The 12457-nt window shown below is 43.7% G+C and overlaps 4 protein-coding genes across 4 annotated transcripts; 2 read left to right on the top strand and 2 right to left on the bottom strand.

Moving 5' to 3' along the window:
- The first annotated feature begins 1719 nt into the window (after nt 1-1719).
- On the top strand, nt 1720-2421 carry BDB00DRAFT_850742 (uncharacterized protein). Its single transcript, XM_053125461.1, has 2 exons — nt 1720-1927; nt 2012-2421. The coding sequence occupies exons 1-2, from the start codon at nt 1745-1747 to the stop codon at nt 2396-2398; spliced, it is 570 nt and encodes a 189-aa protein (XP_052974214.1). The 5' UTR covers nt 1720-1744; the 3' UTR covers nt 2399-2421.
- Nucleotides 2422-4267: 1846 nt separating this feature from the next.
- On the top strand, nt 4268-7278 carry BDB00DRAFT_890009 (plasma-membrane proton-efflux P-type ATPase). The gene is given in 5 exon segments (XM_053128466.1): nt 4268-5624; nt 5684-5685; nt 5703-6425; nt 6493-6703; nt 6774-7278. The coding sequence occupies 5 exon segments, from the start codon at nt 4274-4276 to the stop codon at nt 7181-7183; spliced, it is 2697 nt and encodes an 898-aa protein (XP_052974213.1). The 5' UTR covers nt 4268-4273; the 3' UTR covers nt 7184-7278.
- A 178-nt stretch (nt 7279-7456) lies between these two features.
- On the bottom strand, nt 7457-9535 carry BDB00DRAFT_885013 (uncharacterized protein; the record flags this gene model as incomplete). The annotated part of the gene is made up of 6 exons (XM_053128376.1): nt 7457-7565; nt 7645-8167; nt 8233-8605; nt 8675-8782; nt 8857-8925; nt 9440-9535. The coding sequence occupies 6 exons, from the start codon at nt 9533-9535 to the stop codon at nt 7457-7459; spliced, it is 1278 nt and encodes a 425-aa protein (XP_052974212.1).
- A 1352-nt stretch (nt 9536-10887) lies between these two features.
- On the bottom strand, nt 10888-11457 carry BDB00DRAFT_749733 (thaumatin; the record flags this gene model as incomplete). The annotated part of the gene is made up of 1 exon (XM_053118594.1): nt 10888-11457. A coding segment is annotated over one exon (570 nt), but the record flags the coding sequence as incomplete, so codon positions are not given.
- Between the last annotated feature and the right edge of the window lie 1000 nt (nt 11458-12457).

Genomic DNA, 12457 nt, shown 5'->3' with positions numbered 1-12457 from the left:
TACTTCGTACTGCCGTGCAAAGTGGAATGGGCATCAACCGAGTTCAAGCAGCTCTTCGAGAGTTTCACACGCTGCGCTACGCCAAGCTGCATCTCCAATACCTCAATTCGCTTGTGCATCGTCAAAAATTTCCAAACCAACACGACATGCTCGACAAACAGAATTCAGACTTTCACTACATACCTTTCTCTCCCTTCGATGATCCTAATAAATATGCGGGTTACGTACCGTCATCTGGATATCTAAGCACTGTCTACACTTCTCTATTGGATGAGCTTCGGCCACTGATGGATAAAGAGCTCATGATTTTTGGAGGAATTATACTCAAGGGAGACCATTCTTTCAATTGACCCAAACACATGGCAAAACTTGGCGGATCAGCAGCTTTTACAGCATTGTACACAATATGCAACGAGTATGAAGAAATTCGCATGCAGCTACTGGTACCAACAAAAGCGCTTGCCCATATCAAGGGACCGTTGAAAGAAATGATAAAATCGTACGCATTTTATGGTCATACACAACCAAAGCTTTTCTTCACCGATAATGTTAAGGGCGACCGTCGACTTTAAGAAAGTGTGATAACGTCCTTACAGCGGCCCTTTGGCGACGAAGCAATTAGCAGTCATGAAGCAGCGCCTAGCGAAAGCACTAATGAAATGAACTACCTTCAGCTACCAAGAATGTGTCGGTACACCTTGTCGATAATTATTTGCAAATCCCTCAGGCCGTACAGTCCATTAAAAATAGTCGGAACGATCTGGAAAAACCTGCTGTAGTAGGATTCGATTGTGAGTGGAATTTCAACCCAAGTACACGTACTACTGGAAAGGTGTCTTTAGTACAAGTGGCCTGTGCAGATGCGGTGTGGGTTTCCCGGATCAAGGTATCCGAGCCGTTTCCGCCTTCGTTGGCATCCTTGATTGACGACCCTTTGATACTGAAGGCTGGCCGTAGTGTAAAAGGTGATCTCAAAGAAACTACACCGCGACTACAACATTCCCTGGAAAGGAGCTGTAGAACTTGGATCCTTTTGCAGACGTCGTGGTGCTATTGAGCGTGGTACTTTGGGACTGTCAGACATTTGTATTGCTGTCCTTGGGGGTCCCTGCGCAAAGACAACGATGTGCGTTTGAGCGATTGGCAAGGCATGGAGCAACTGTCCCGAGCTCAAGTCGAATATGCTGCACTGGACGCGTGGGCGTCACTCGCGGTTTTTGAATCTGTCAAGAACTCTGCCATTTTCGATGATCAAGTACAAGAGTCAGCACAGCCTGGTCTCCCATGTTCCTTGCAGTATGCGGGTGTTGCGGTTGCTTTCGGTCATTTTGATGGATTATGTCGAGAGGATTATGGGAATGGGAATGCTTTGTTTGTTGTGAACAGAGTAAGCGTACCAGGTGCTGTTGCTACCCCGACTGAAGGGTCTCCCAAAGCTTTGTGTGAGTTTGGAAGCCTCCCATTCGTTGTCAAGGTTCCGATTGTGCATTTACGCACAGAAAAGTTCAGTTTATGCGAGTTTAACGATGACAACCACCAAGCACAACAAATCAGCGACTCACATGGCGCAAGCGACAGTATAGATACCGCTGGCAGTTCTCATATCAGCACAAGAAGCGAGGATGATCTGGAGAACATCGCTTCATCGTCATCAGAAAGCGGATATGAGGACAATAACGACACCAGCAACATCCTGCAAAGCACAACACCCGCAACTATTTCTAGACTACCCGAATTTGACGATATGCAAAATGTCAATTTAAACAACCCGAACCCAAGAATTTTAAAAGACATATTTCATTTGATGGACATGATCAAGGTTTCAAAGCGGCACGGCCTAGCAAAAGATTTCGCGCGTCGTCTCCGTGATGCAATTTTCATTGTTAACCAACAAGATCGAGACTATCGATTACGCCACAACATTAATGTAGGAAAGATACTCATTTTCACATATTCTCACTATTATTGTACCAATTTAATAACTAGCTTGTTCATTTATACATTTTTTTAGGTTGGAATGGCAAACAGATACGGCAGAGTCCATAAAAGTCATTACAGTCCATGGATTACTCAAACAATTTGTCGGCTACAATCAGAGCTCAACATTCCTGATAAGGCCGGGGCAGCAAATGCGCTTGTTGTTAAAGATGCTTTGTACATGCGCATGTCGGACGAGACTTTCGGTATTGCCGGTTTCCCAAGCGACGTTGCCAGTATATTAAACATCGACAAAGTTGACCACCAAGCAGTTGCACTTAATAATATAGCTGCCCGAAAAGATCCATTATTGCCTCAGAAACTTAGCACGCAGCTGATATTTCCTGATGGGTCCACAAGTAAAAAAAAGGACGATTGTATACTTTCATTGCTTCACGGCTCGGCACAAAGTATGCTGTAACTCCCGTGCACACCCAAGAGGAGTTCATATTGTTTCAGAGATTCATGCAATATTTAAATGGTGCTGAGCCAAAACCGTCCGATTGGATGCGTTTTAGCAAGTTATGGAATCAAACCAACAATACAAATGGTGAAAATATATTTTACAAAACGCCGGAAAGCCTTAAACCCCACTACAACGTATGGAAAGCAGCAAAGACAGCCAGAGATACTAAAAAGCAAAACAGCACAGTAGTCGACACGATAACTGAAATTCTGCAATCACCAAGTCGAAACATTGATGATCCACCACCAGCTATCTTGACCAATGAACCAGCACCAGCAGATGTAACAGTATCTGATATCAACACGTTTTTGTTGCCCCCACCAATACTCCCTCTATATGAGCAATCTATAGCAGCTGACAATCAAGCCCAACAAGTCTCGCTTTCCTCCAATGCAACAGCTACTACTTTTATCGCCACCAGTGATATACATGATCGCGTCTCTTCCCATCTTCCTCCTCCACAACAACAAACATATAGTACAAATAGTATACAGGCACTCAACAATATACGGCATTCTGCTACCCCTCGGCAACGTGGTCGTCCGCGAAAGCAACAAGTAAGCTCGAGACAGTGGCAGCAGCCTTATCTACAAGTACGCCAAATCGCGCCAGTGCCAAATGCTTTACCGTCTGCTTCACCTGATAGTATTTTGTGTGGATTACCCAAAGGAAGAAGAAGAAACTGCAAGTAGATTATATACCTCTCTAGGCTCTCAAATAGCTACCGGTTTTATTTATCTTATTATTCAAAAGCAATTGATTCGTTACCATCTGTTAACTTACCACATCGATCCACAGCCTTTCCTTAATCTCTCTCTGCCTGTCTCTATCTCTTTACAACAAAGTTTTTCAAGTTCATATAAATATATATCCATTTATTGGCTTTTGAGGATACAGTATAGTCTACTCTTTATATATTCTTGACCAACGCGATGCTCATGGCTGCGCAGTAGATGCATATGTAGATATTTCTGTGAGTGACATCCAAATCAGTTCACATGGAGAATCTATATAGTGAGCGCCTTCGGCGCTCACTATATATACTTCCCAAAAATAAAAGAATTAACTCGGCTAAGCCCAGACATGTCCATAGTGCCCAAAGCTCTACCACTGACTATAGCGGTCCTGGCGTAGTGTATTTTCCAGCTGAATTGTGGAAGCGCCAACATTTACATAGTGAAGTCGCGAATATGAAATTTTTCGGGAAGCCGAGCTAAAAACACCTCTCTCAGCCAACTTGATATCCCCCAACCGCCATTCTGAAATTCTAATTCCGCCAACTTGAAAAATCCCATCCAATATATAGCTATTCACTAGATCTGATGTTTGTATAGCATTCAAAATCTGTCCGAGCAAGTACACACGCACATACCTACAATAATTTAAGAAACAACTTGACCGTTTGTGATTCCCGGAGAAAAACTGAGCAAACTAGATGCACCATCTGTAAGGGCATACGAAACGCGGCGGCGACGCATCTTGCCAACATATCACCAGCCGATGTGGTGATATAGAGGAAAATTATCCTATCAATCAGTGTTCATAAAGTGCATGGCTGATGGCCTGTTCATGGCTTGTATAGAAAGGCGCTAGCTTGTTTATCTTCAAGTCTACATAGATATACATCAGAGCGGATCCATGTTCAATCACTTGTCTCAAACGGCTATAATAATGGCAAGAGTAGCCCTTTCAAAATTTTATGTATAGCTATGGGATGTTTATTATTTGCTCTGATAATAAAACAACAATATCAACAGGGTCACGACGCATTTTCAATACTTTCGTTTCCTCCTCCTTCTTCTTTCTTACTTCTCATTCTTCGTTCCAAGCATGGACGAAAAAAATAACGAAAAGATAAAAGAATCCGCAAAACTTGAAGAGCACGAGCATGTGGAACACGAAGACATCATCCCGCCAGAACTTGAGGCACTTTTGCACACAGATCCACGTACAGGCCTTAATGCAGCAGAGATCGATGAGCGACAAAAGACGTTTGGCATGAACGAGCTGCCAGAACGCAAAACGAACCCATTTCTAAAATTCTTGCGCTATTTTACGGGTCCCATGAGCTATCTGATTGAAATGGCCTGTGTACTCTCTGCACTGGTGAGCGACTGGCTCGACTTTGGATTGATCCTAGCGCTTTTGCTTGTGAATGCCGGAATCGGCTATGGCGAGGAGCGTAAAGCAGAATCGGCACTTGCCGCCTTACGACAGACATTGGCACTCAAGACACGATCGTGGCGAGACGGAAAACTGCAAGAAATTGATGTACGCGCACTGGTGCCCGGCGACGTAATCGTCTTGCGCATCGGCGACATTATTCCAGCTGACGCGCGATTGCTTGGTCTGGGCGTGAACGGTGAGCAGAGCGAGGCCGAGTTACAGATCGACCAGTCAGCATTAACGGGCGAATCACTCCCTGTTGCCAAAATTAAGGGCAGCACTGTCTACAGCTCCAGTATCGTTAAGCAAGGCCAGCAGCTGGCTGTCGTTACTAAAACAGGCACACAGACATTTATCGGTCGTGCCGCAAGTCTGATTGCAATCACAGCGGAGCAAGGCCATTTTCAAAAGGTCATTAACAAGATCGCAAATGTACTTGTTGTCTCGACCGTACTACTAGTGGGCATAGTATTAGCATATCAAATGATCAAGTACCAGGGCACCCCGGAAGGTGATTGGAGAGTCGTTGTCAAGAACTGCTTGGTGCTTACCGTTGCTGCTATACCAGTCGGCTTACCAACCGTCATGTCCGTTACGATGGCCGTTGGAGCTAAACAGCTATCGAGAAAGAAGGTTATTGTTAAGCGTCTCACAGCAATCGAAGAGCTGGCGTCCGTTTCGGTGCTGTGCTCGGACAAGACTGGCACACTGACGCTAAACGAGTTGACTTTCGACGAGCCCTATTTGGCACCTGGATATACCTCTGATGATATTTTGCTGTATTCATATTTGGCTGCTGAGCCTGGTGCCAATGATCCGATCGAATCGGCTGTACGTCGTGCAGCCGAAGACACACTGGACGTCTTGCAAAAACGCGAGGATAGCCACAGCGTACCCGGCTACAAGGTCACTGCCTTCCAACCTTTCAATCCAGTTACAAAGATGACCCAAGCAACCATCCTTAACTTGAAGAATGATCAACATTTCCGTGTCGCAAAGGGAGCACCTCAGGCAAGTATCTATCATATTAATAGAACAATCTTATTTTATATCAGCTACAAAGAATGTTCAGAGTTGTTTGACATACTACTAGGTTATCATTGAGCTTGTAGGTGGAAACGATGATGCCGTGAATGCAGTCAATGCGCTTGCACGTCGTGGTCTTCGTGCTCTTGGCGTTGCCAAATCCATCCCGAACGATCCTGAAAAATTCGAGCTCGTCGGCATGATTTCCTTACTCGATCCACCACGCACAGACTCGGCCGAAACGATTCGAGACTGCAACAGCCTCGGCGTTGAAGTCAAGATGATCACGGGCGATCAGCATATAATTGCAAAAGAAGTGGCAGGCCGTATGGGAATGAGTCGTGTCATCCTCGATGCGAACCATCTCGTGGATCCCAGTAAATCTGAAGATGAAGTGACAGAGCATTGCAAGCGCGCTGACGGGTTTGCCCAAGTAATTCCAGAACACAAGTACCGTGTTGTCGAACTGCTTCAAAATAAAGGCTTGCTTGTCGGTATGACAGGCGATGGTGTAAATGATGCGCCGGCGCTCAAGAAGGCCGACGTGGGCATCGCGGTTTCAGGGTGCACGGACGCCGCACGATCAGCTGCGGATATTGTTTTGCTTGCCCCAGGTCTTTCCACGATTATTGACGGTATCCGCGTCTCGCGCGCCATCTTTCAACGCTTGCGATCCTATGCTCTTTATCGAATCACGTCAACTATTCATTTCTTGATGTTCATGTTTGTTGTTACGCTGGTCGAGGACTGGAATATGCCTGCGATTCTATTGATTATGATTTGCGTATTGGTAAGTTTAGATGCTAGTCATTGGTTTACTGATTAATGTAACGTTTGCCTGACAATAATATCTCTAGAACGATGCTGCTACATTGGTGATTTCCGTCGACAATACTCAAATATCCACCAAACCTGATAAATGGCGAATTGGGCAACTCCTGACCCTTTCTACTATTCTCTCTGTCTTCCTTGCAGGCTTATCCTTTGGTCATTTCTATGTTGCACGAGACATCTTCCATGTTACACCATATGAGCTCAATTCCATCATGTACCTCCACATTTCGTCGGGTAAGCTTGTTGTTGTGATTACGTTTGCAGAATTAATTTGAGCCATTTATTGATGTTGTCCCGTTTGTAGCACCTCATTTTACGATTTTTTCCACGCGTCTTCCCGGGTTCTGGTGGGAAAATATGCCCCATTGGATCTTTTTTGTATGCGTTATTGGCACCCAAATCTTGGCACTGCTTTTTTCTGTGTACGGCGTTTTTGGTGAAGCCCATGGTGTAGCACCTTGCGGTTGGGCTTGGGGACTTGCGGTGCTTGGCATTTCTTTTGTTTACTTTATGATTTTGGACGTCGTCAAGGTATACGTCCTGCGCATTTGGAGCTTCGGCCTGACGGCTACATTATGCCCCACACCAGGCAGAAAGGCCAAATTGGCATCGCGCTTGGCAGAGACAAAAGAGAAAGAGTATTCTGACAAGCTTTGGAACAAAATGGCCATTCATGTTGCTGCACATGAACTAGAGTATGGGTTGCGTCAATAATCATACTAGTGGTAATTATTAATAATAATAAAAATTTGCATTTTCACAATTCCAAATTAATGTATGGCTGTAATAACACTAGTTTACGAAAAAAAATGTATAAATTGTATTGTAAACATGGCAAAATTGGAAAGCGATGAAAGGAAAAGAAGGTTATGTAAAAGCTGAAAGAGAGAAAAGCATCTAATGTACACAGAGAAGAGCCCGCTTCAAGGATAACGTGGATAATTAATGTTGTATGGTATGGTATGGTATAATATAATGAATAAAAAATTAGTGTTGCGAGGCCTTTTCCAAAGCCATATCATCGGCACCGGATGAAGTAAGCAACGAAAAGACGAGTACAAGCAAAACTGTACCGATCAAGTCTATACTTGCGGTCCTGTTTCAAACCAGTTAGCACAGATATATCTCTCTCATCATATAGTTCAAACATACACGCAGCCACACTCAGGACTTACAAATAGGGAATGACATAATTGTCAGGATCGTATCCCATTTTCCAGAAGCCAAACGTCATGTATTTGCCGATCTTCAGACAGATCCAAGTGCAAATCATCGAGACTGTGAAGTACGCAAAAAAGAACCATGCATTGTAGTGTAACTCGCCCATATTGAACGCCCAGATGATGATCAGGAATATTATTTGGATAGGGACGTTCATGGCTAGTAAAGTCCATTCAACGGCATTGCAATTTTCCTTGGTTTCTCCGTGTAAGCTTGTGCTGATGCGTGAGGCGTAGATGGATCCCAAATTGCCCGCCAGTCCGATCAAAACTGGTGTTAACAATGCGACGCCTTTATATTCCTCCACGTACTTTTCCAAGACAACGCCTGCCAAGCTCGAGATAACCATGGCAATGATTATGGGCATCCAGCCGACACTTAGCAAAGACTTCATATGCTTGTTTATCCAGACAATATAACCAAACAGGGGTATCATTAAAACCAACACCACGAAGACAATTGTGCTAAAGAAGGTGTCTGTTTGGTAAATGACATTAGCAAACGATCAAGATCTTGAGCGAGCCGTCTAGAGTAAAACTTACTCATTTGATTTGAAAAGACAAGTGCACATCCTCCTAAAAGCAGAAGCGTTACAATATCGCCAGACGCTGACGCCATGGGACATGCCACGTTGTCAGGATCCACTTTTAATTTTCGACAGAGTATAACTAATCCACACATAAATGCTCCAAGGATAGCCCCAGACACTGCGGCAGAAATCATCGAGCTAGAGATCATGTACATGCTTTCGAAATATGTTGCCGAATTGCCACCAGGTTTGCTGATAAGCCCAAGTACAAAAGCAGCTACACCGGCAATAGCGCCAGCAACTAGCGCCTGTACTTGTAGTAAGGATAGATTGCCTGTAACGAGCGAACGGCGTGTTGGTCCGTGATCTAGATCACCCAGGTTGGCCTATATTACCCATGTAAGTTAATTGAGAGAAAGCAGCACCATTACTGATAAATATCATCATTTTCTCACCGAAGTTGAAAATCGTGCTGCAAGATTCATTTCGAGGTTGCCTTTTAAGTTCAATAAAACGGGAATCAAGATAAAGAGTTCGGGCGTTTTGATAAACATATCCCACGTCTAGTACACATATCATAGTATAGATAAAACAGTTAGTAAGGGTAATACGTCGGCCGGTTGTTGCATACGCATACCTTGTACTTGTCCATCAACACCCCTGCCATGATCAAACCGACAACCGATATGATAAGCGATGGAAATGCCTGCACCGGTAATGTGAGATATTTGTGTAACCATAATTTTGATTTTTCAAATGATGTCGTGAGGTGAGCGTACGCATTTAAAGAATGATAAAGCACACGCAGAAACACAGCGATGCTTTCCATTATTCTTTCTGTCAAGAAGAACAGACGAAAAGAAGAAGGAAAGAACAAAGAGGGAAGTTGGAGGGAGGGAGGGAGGGAGGGAAGATGAACGCAATAAGAGGGAAAAAAAGGAGGTTGCGATGCTAATATTGGGTTTCCAGGGATACGACAAGAGGGAGGTCGCCATAGGTTTGACATCCATTAAGATGTAATAGCAACAAAATAGACATCATACCTGCCACGCCAATTCTTTGGCCACACGGGTCCCTTTCGCTTTGTCTGCAGAATTTGCGTCTAAAAGGGCCGTTGAGGAAAGCGAGATCCGTCGCTCATTCGACGCCTCCAAATCCGAATAACGGCGATGGAGCATCGCCTGGTGTTCATTGCTACTATTGCTTGTAACACTTTCAACGTCATTGCGGTCATCCTTGTCGTGATAGTCCAGAGAAGGTTGCCTTCCTACTAGTTCTATATAGTCGGCGTCATATTGCTTGGTGGAAGCATGCATATGTGAGTTGGCTGCGTGTAAGATAGAGAGAGAAGGAAGAAGAGGAGGAAGAACGACGGGTATTTTTTATGAGGGATTTCGACACTAAACTAGGTTCCTTTCATTGGCCAAATGTGCTGCTAAACTATTTTTAAAAAGGGCTCAAGCAATAATATGAGCCATTTACCGCCGATTTGATGGTTGATATATCAGGGTTTTGTGCAATAAAATGCTTCTCGTCACCGTCTCGTTTTACTTGGGGATACTATGCAATTATTGCCTTCGCACTTCTTTCCTTCTTTCTGCTCTATCGAGTTTATTTTTCCTATGCTTCTTTACCATTTTCATTGCGACCGTATTGGGCGAAGATCTGAATTAGGTAAAAACATTGTGCCGGTGACAAAAAAGGTCTCCGCACAGCGCCGATCTTTGCAGCTGGGCACGCGTGTAAGTATATGCTCTGTTTTTGCAGTCGGAATAAAGTTTATCGGGATCCGGAAACGGAACACCCGTACGCAAGAGCATCGGGTAAGCGCCTTTCCACCCTAACTCTGATGTAGTATATAGTGAAAAAAATTCGTCGTACAGCATAAGAAGGAACTAAAACTCTGGCTTTAAGATGGGCCCTTTTCTAAATTGTAAGATGCTCTAAATACCTCGCTCTTGCCAGGGGTAGATAGATGCCTTGTAATTTCGTCCCCTGAGTCGTGACGATCTGGTTCGTCTCAAATTAATCTTCTCAAATCGACTACTCTGCTTTCAATTTTATGTTGCACCATCACCTTCCAACCCTAGCAATACACCTGGTTTGCGACCCCTCCACTTTACTGATTTGATCGGTGGTGTTCGTCTCTGTCGACATGTTCGTCAAGTTCAACGTTAAATATTCTGGCCTGCTTTTAAAATAGCTATAGTATTTATCGCTGCGCTATAATAAGTCGTGAAGAAAAGCTTCGTGATAATAAAACGGCTTCATGACTTGTCGAAATTGTCGAAAGACTATCATCAACATATTTCGGACCCATAATTTTCCTGTCTTATAACGAACCAATGATATGCCGCCTTTTTAAACTGTTTGATTGTGCGTGTATTCTCCAGTTAAACTAAGGGGCTTCAACTGCTGAGGACAAGAAAATACAATTTCTGAAGCCTTTTTGTTTATTATGTATACTGTAGTACATATTCAATGTGGTTACCAATCATGTTAATCATCTTTGTTCATTGATAAGTGGAACAACGGCATCTAATAACACAGCAAAATTCATAAAATATATTTCTTTGATACTTTTAAGCAGACCAGCTGCTTGTGATAAAGATTTATTTTTTAATTTTTCTGTTTACTGTTCCTGAGACGGATATAGTAGGATTTAAGGGCAGAAAGTAACAGTATATTTGTTGGCTTTGCATCCGAAAGTGCTCTTGGCATCATCATAGGCATAGCTGTAGGCATCAGGGCAGCCAGACTTGAACCCGTCGGCGTATTCACTGGCCTTGCACTTGTCGGGTGAGTTGTAATCACCAGTGCAGCAATATTCGTCCGTGCCAAAGGCAGCACAAGCACTCTTGCAGGCACCATTGTCGCCCTTCAACTTGTCGGGACACGATGGGAGGCTTGAACAAGTAGGCGAGCCACAGTCGTAACCATCGCCGGACTTGCCTTCGGGCTCGATGCTCATGGGGAGGTTGAAACCATCGACAAAGGAAATGTCATAGAAATCGCTGCCTTCGTAGCCCTTGAACAAAAACTCGGCAAGCGAGACAGCAGAGCCATAGGAGCTGCAATCACCTCCTTCACAGCCCCAGAAACGACCAGCCCAGTTGGAATCGACTTGGAAATCATGGGATGAACCAGCAGAGACATCCTGGGATTCTTGAGCACCGCCACCGTTGGTAAGCTTGTAAATTTTGAGGTTGTTGCTGCAGCTATTCTTAATATTGACGGTAACATCGCCACCTGATGAAGTAGAGTTACCGCTGCTGGTGCTTGAGGCGGAGGCACTGGAGGATGAGGAAGTGACAGAACCACTGGAAGATGCAGAGGAAGAAGAAGAAGATGCGGTGGGACTTGAAGAAGCAGCAGCAGAGGATGTGGAGTTGGTGGGAGCAGCCAAGCTAACGCCAGCGATAACAAGGATGGAGGCAATCTTGATAATGTTCAACATTATGATACTTGATATAATAAGAGCCGGTGGGGATATTGATGAGGGGAAGCAGAATCGTCCCTGGATTACCCTTTTATACCATTTTCTCGAGTTCCTGAAATTGATGGACGAACGAATCATGGTTTACTGCCCTGAAAATTAGAGTGTGAAACGAGCGATCGTAGCCTCTGATTGGCATAGTGGCACAATCATCAGTTACAATCTAGACAGAAAACCGAATGTTTTCGCAGATCGAAAGTTTATTCGTTAAGTGACATATTTGTAAATTAAATAGAAACATATATTTTCTAAAGGCAAAATATTACCTCACAATTTTGGAACTTTTTGAAGTAAAGGTTTTACATTGTAGAAATGTTCTGTTTAAAGAAATAGTTTTCAACTGCGAAGTGAAAATGTGGTTTTAGCTTTCCAGGGGTATTTGGACGCCTTCGCGTTATGATTGGCTATGAATCTCGAGAATATTGATAATGTCACTTCTGTCAGATCGATATAACAGTGTAACTAATCATATATTTGATTAGGCAGCAAGTATAAGAGTGTCTTGGATTTTTCCATTAATCCAGCTGTATCAAATTGAAGAGTTTCAATCGCACATAGTCTTGGTTTAAATTTTGGAGTCCATATTACCGCCTTTTTATATATCTAAGTTGAAATGGTCAAGTGCATTTACTGCTACATTTAGGCTTTTCCCATGTACAATATAGCAGCTGGAATTTCTGTCCACTGCATGCTTCGTTAATTACAAACACTTAGCATGTATGCTGCATGTCGAACAAGCATC

This window comes from Zychaea mexicana, assembly GCF_025766255.1.
Source record: "Zychaea mexicana strain RSA 1403 chromosome Unknown BDB00scaffold_121, whole genome shotgun sequence".
NCBI lineage: Eukaryota > Fungi > Mucoromycota > Mucoromycetes > Mucorales > Lichtheimiaceae > Zychaea > Zychaea mexicana.
This window is presented reverse-complemented; position numbering and strand designations above follow the sequence as displayed.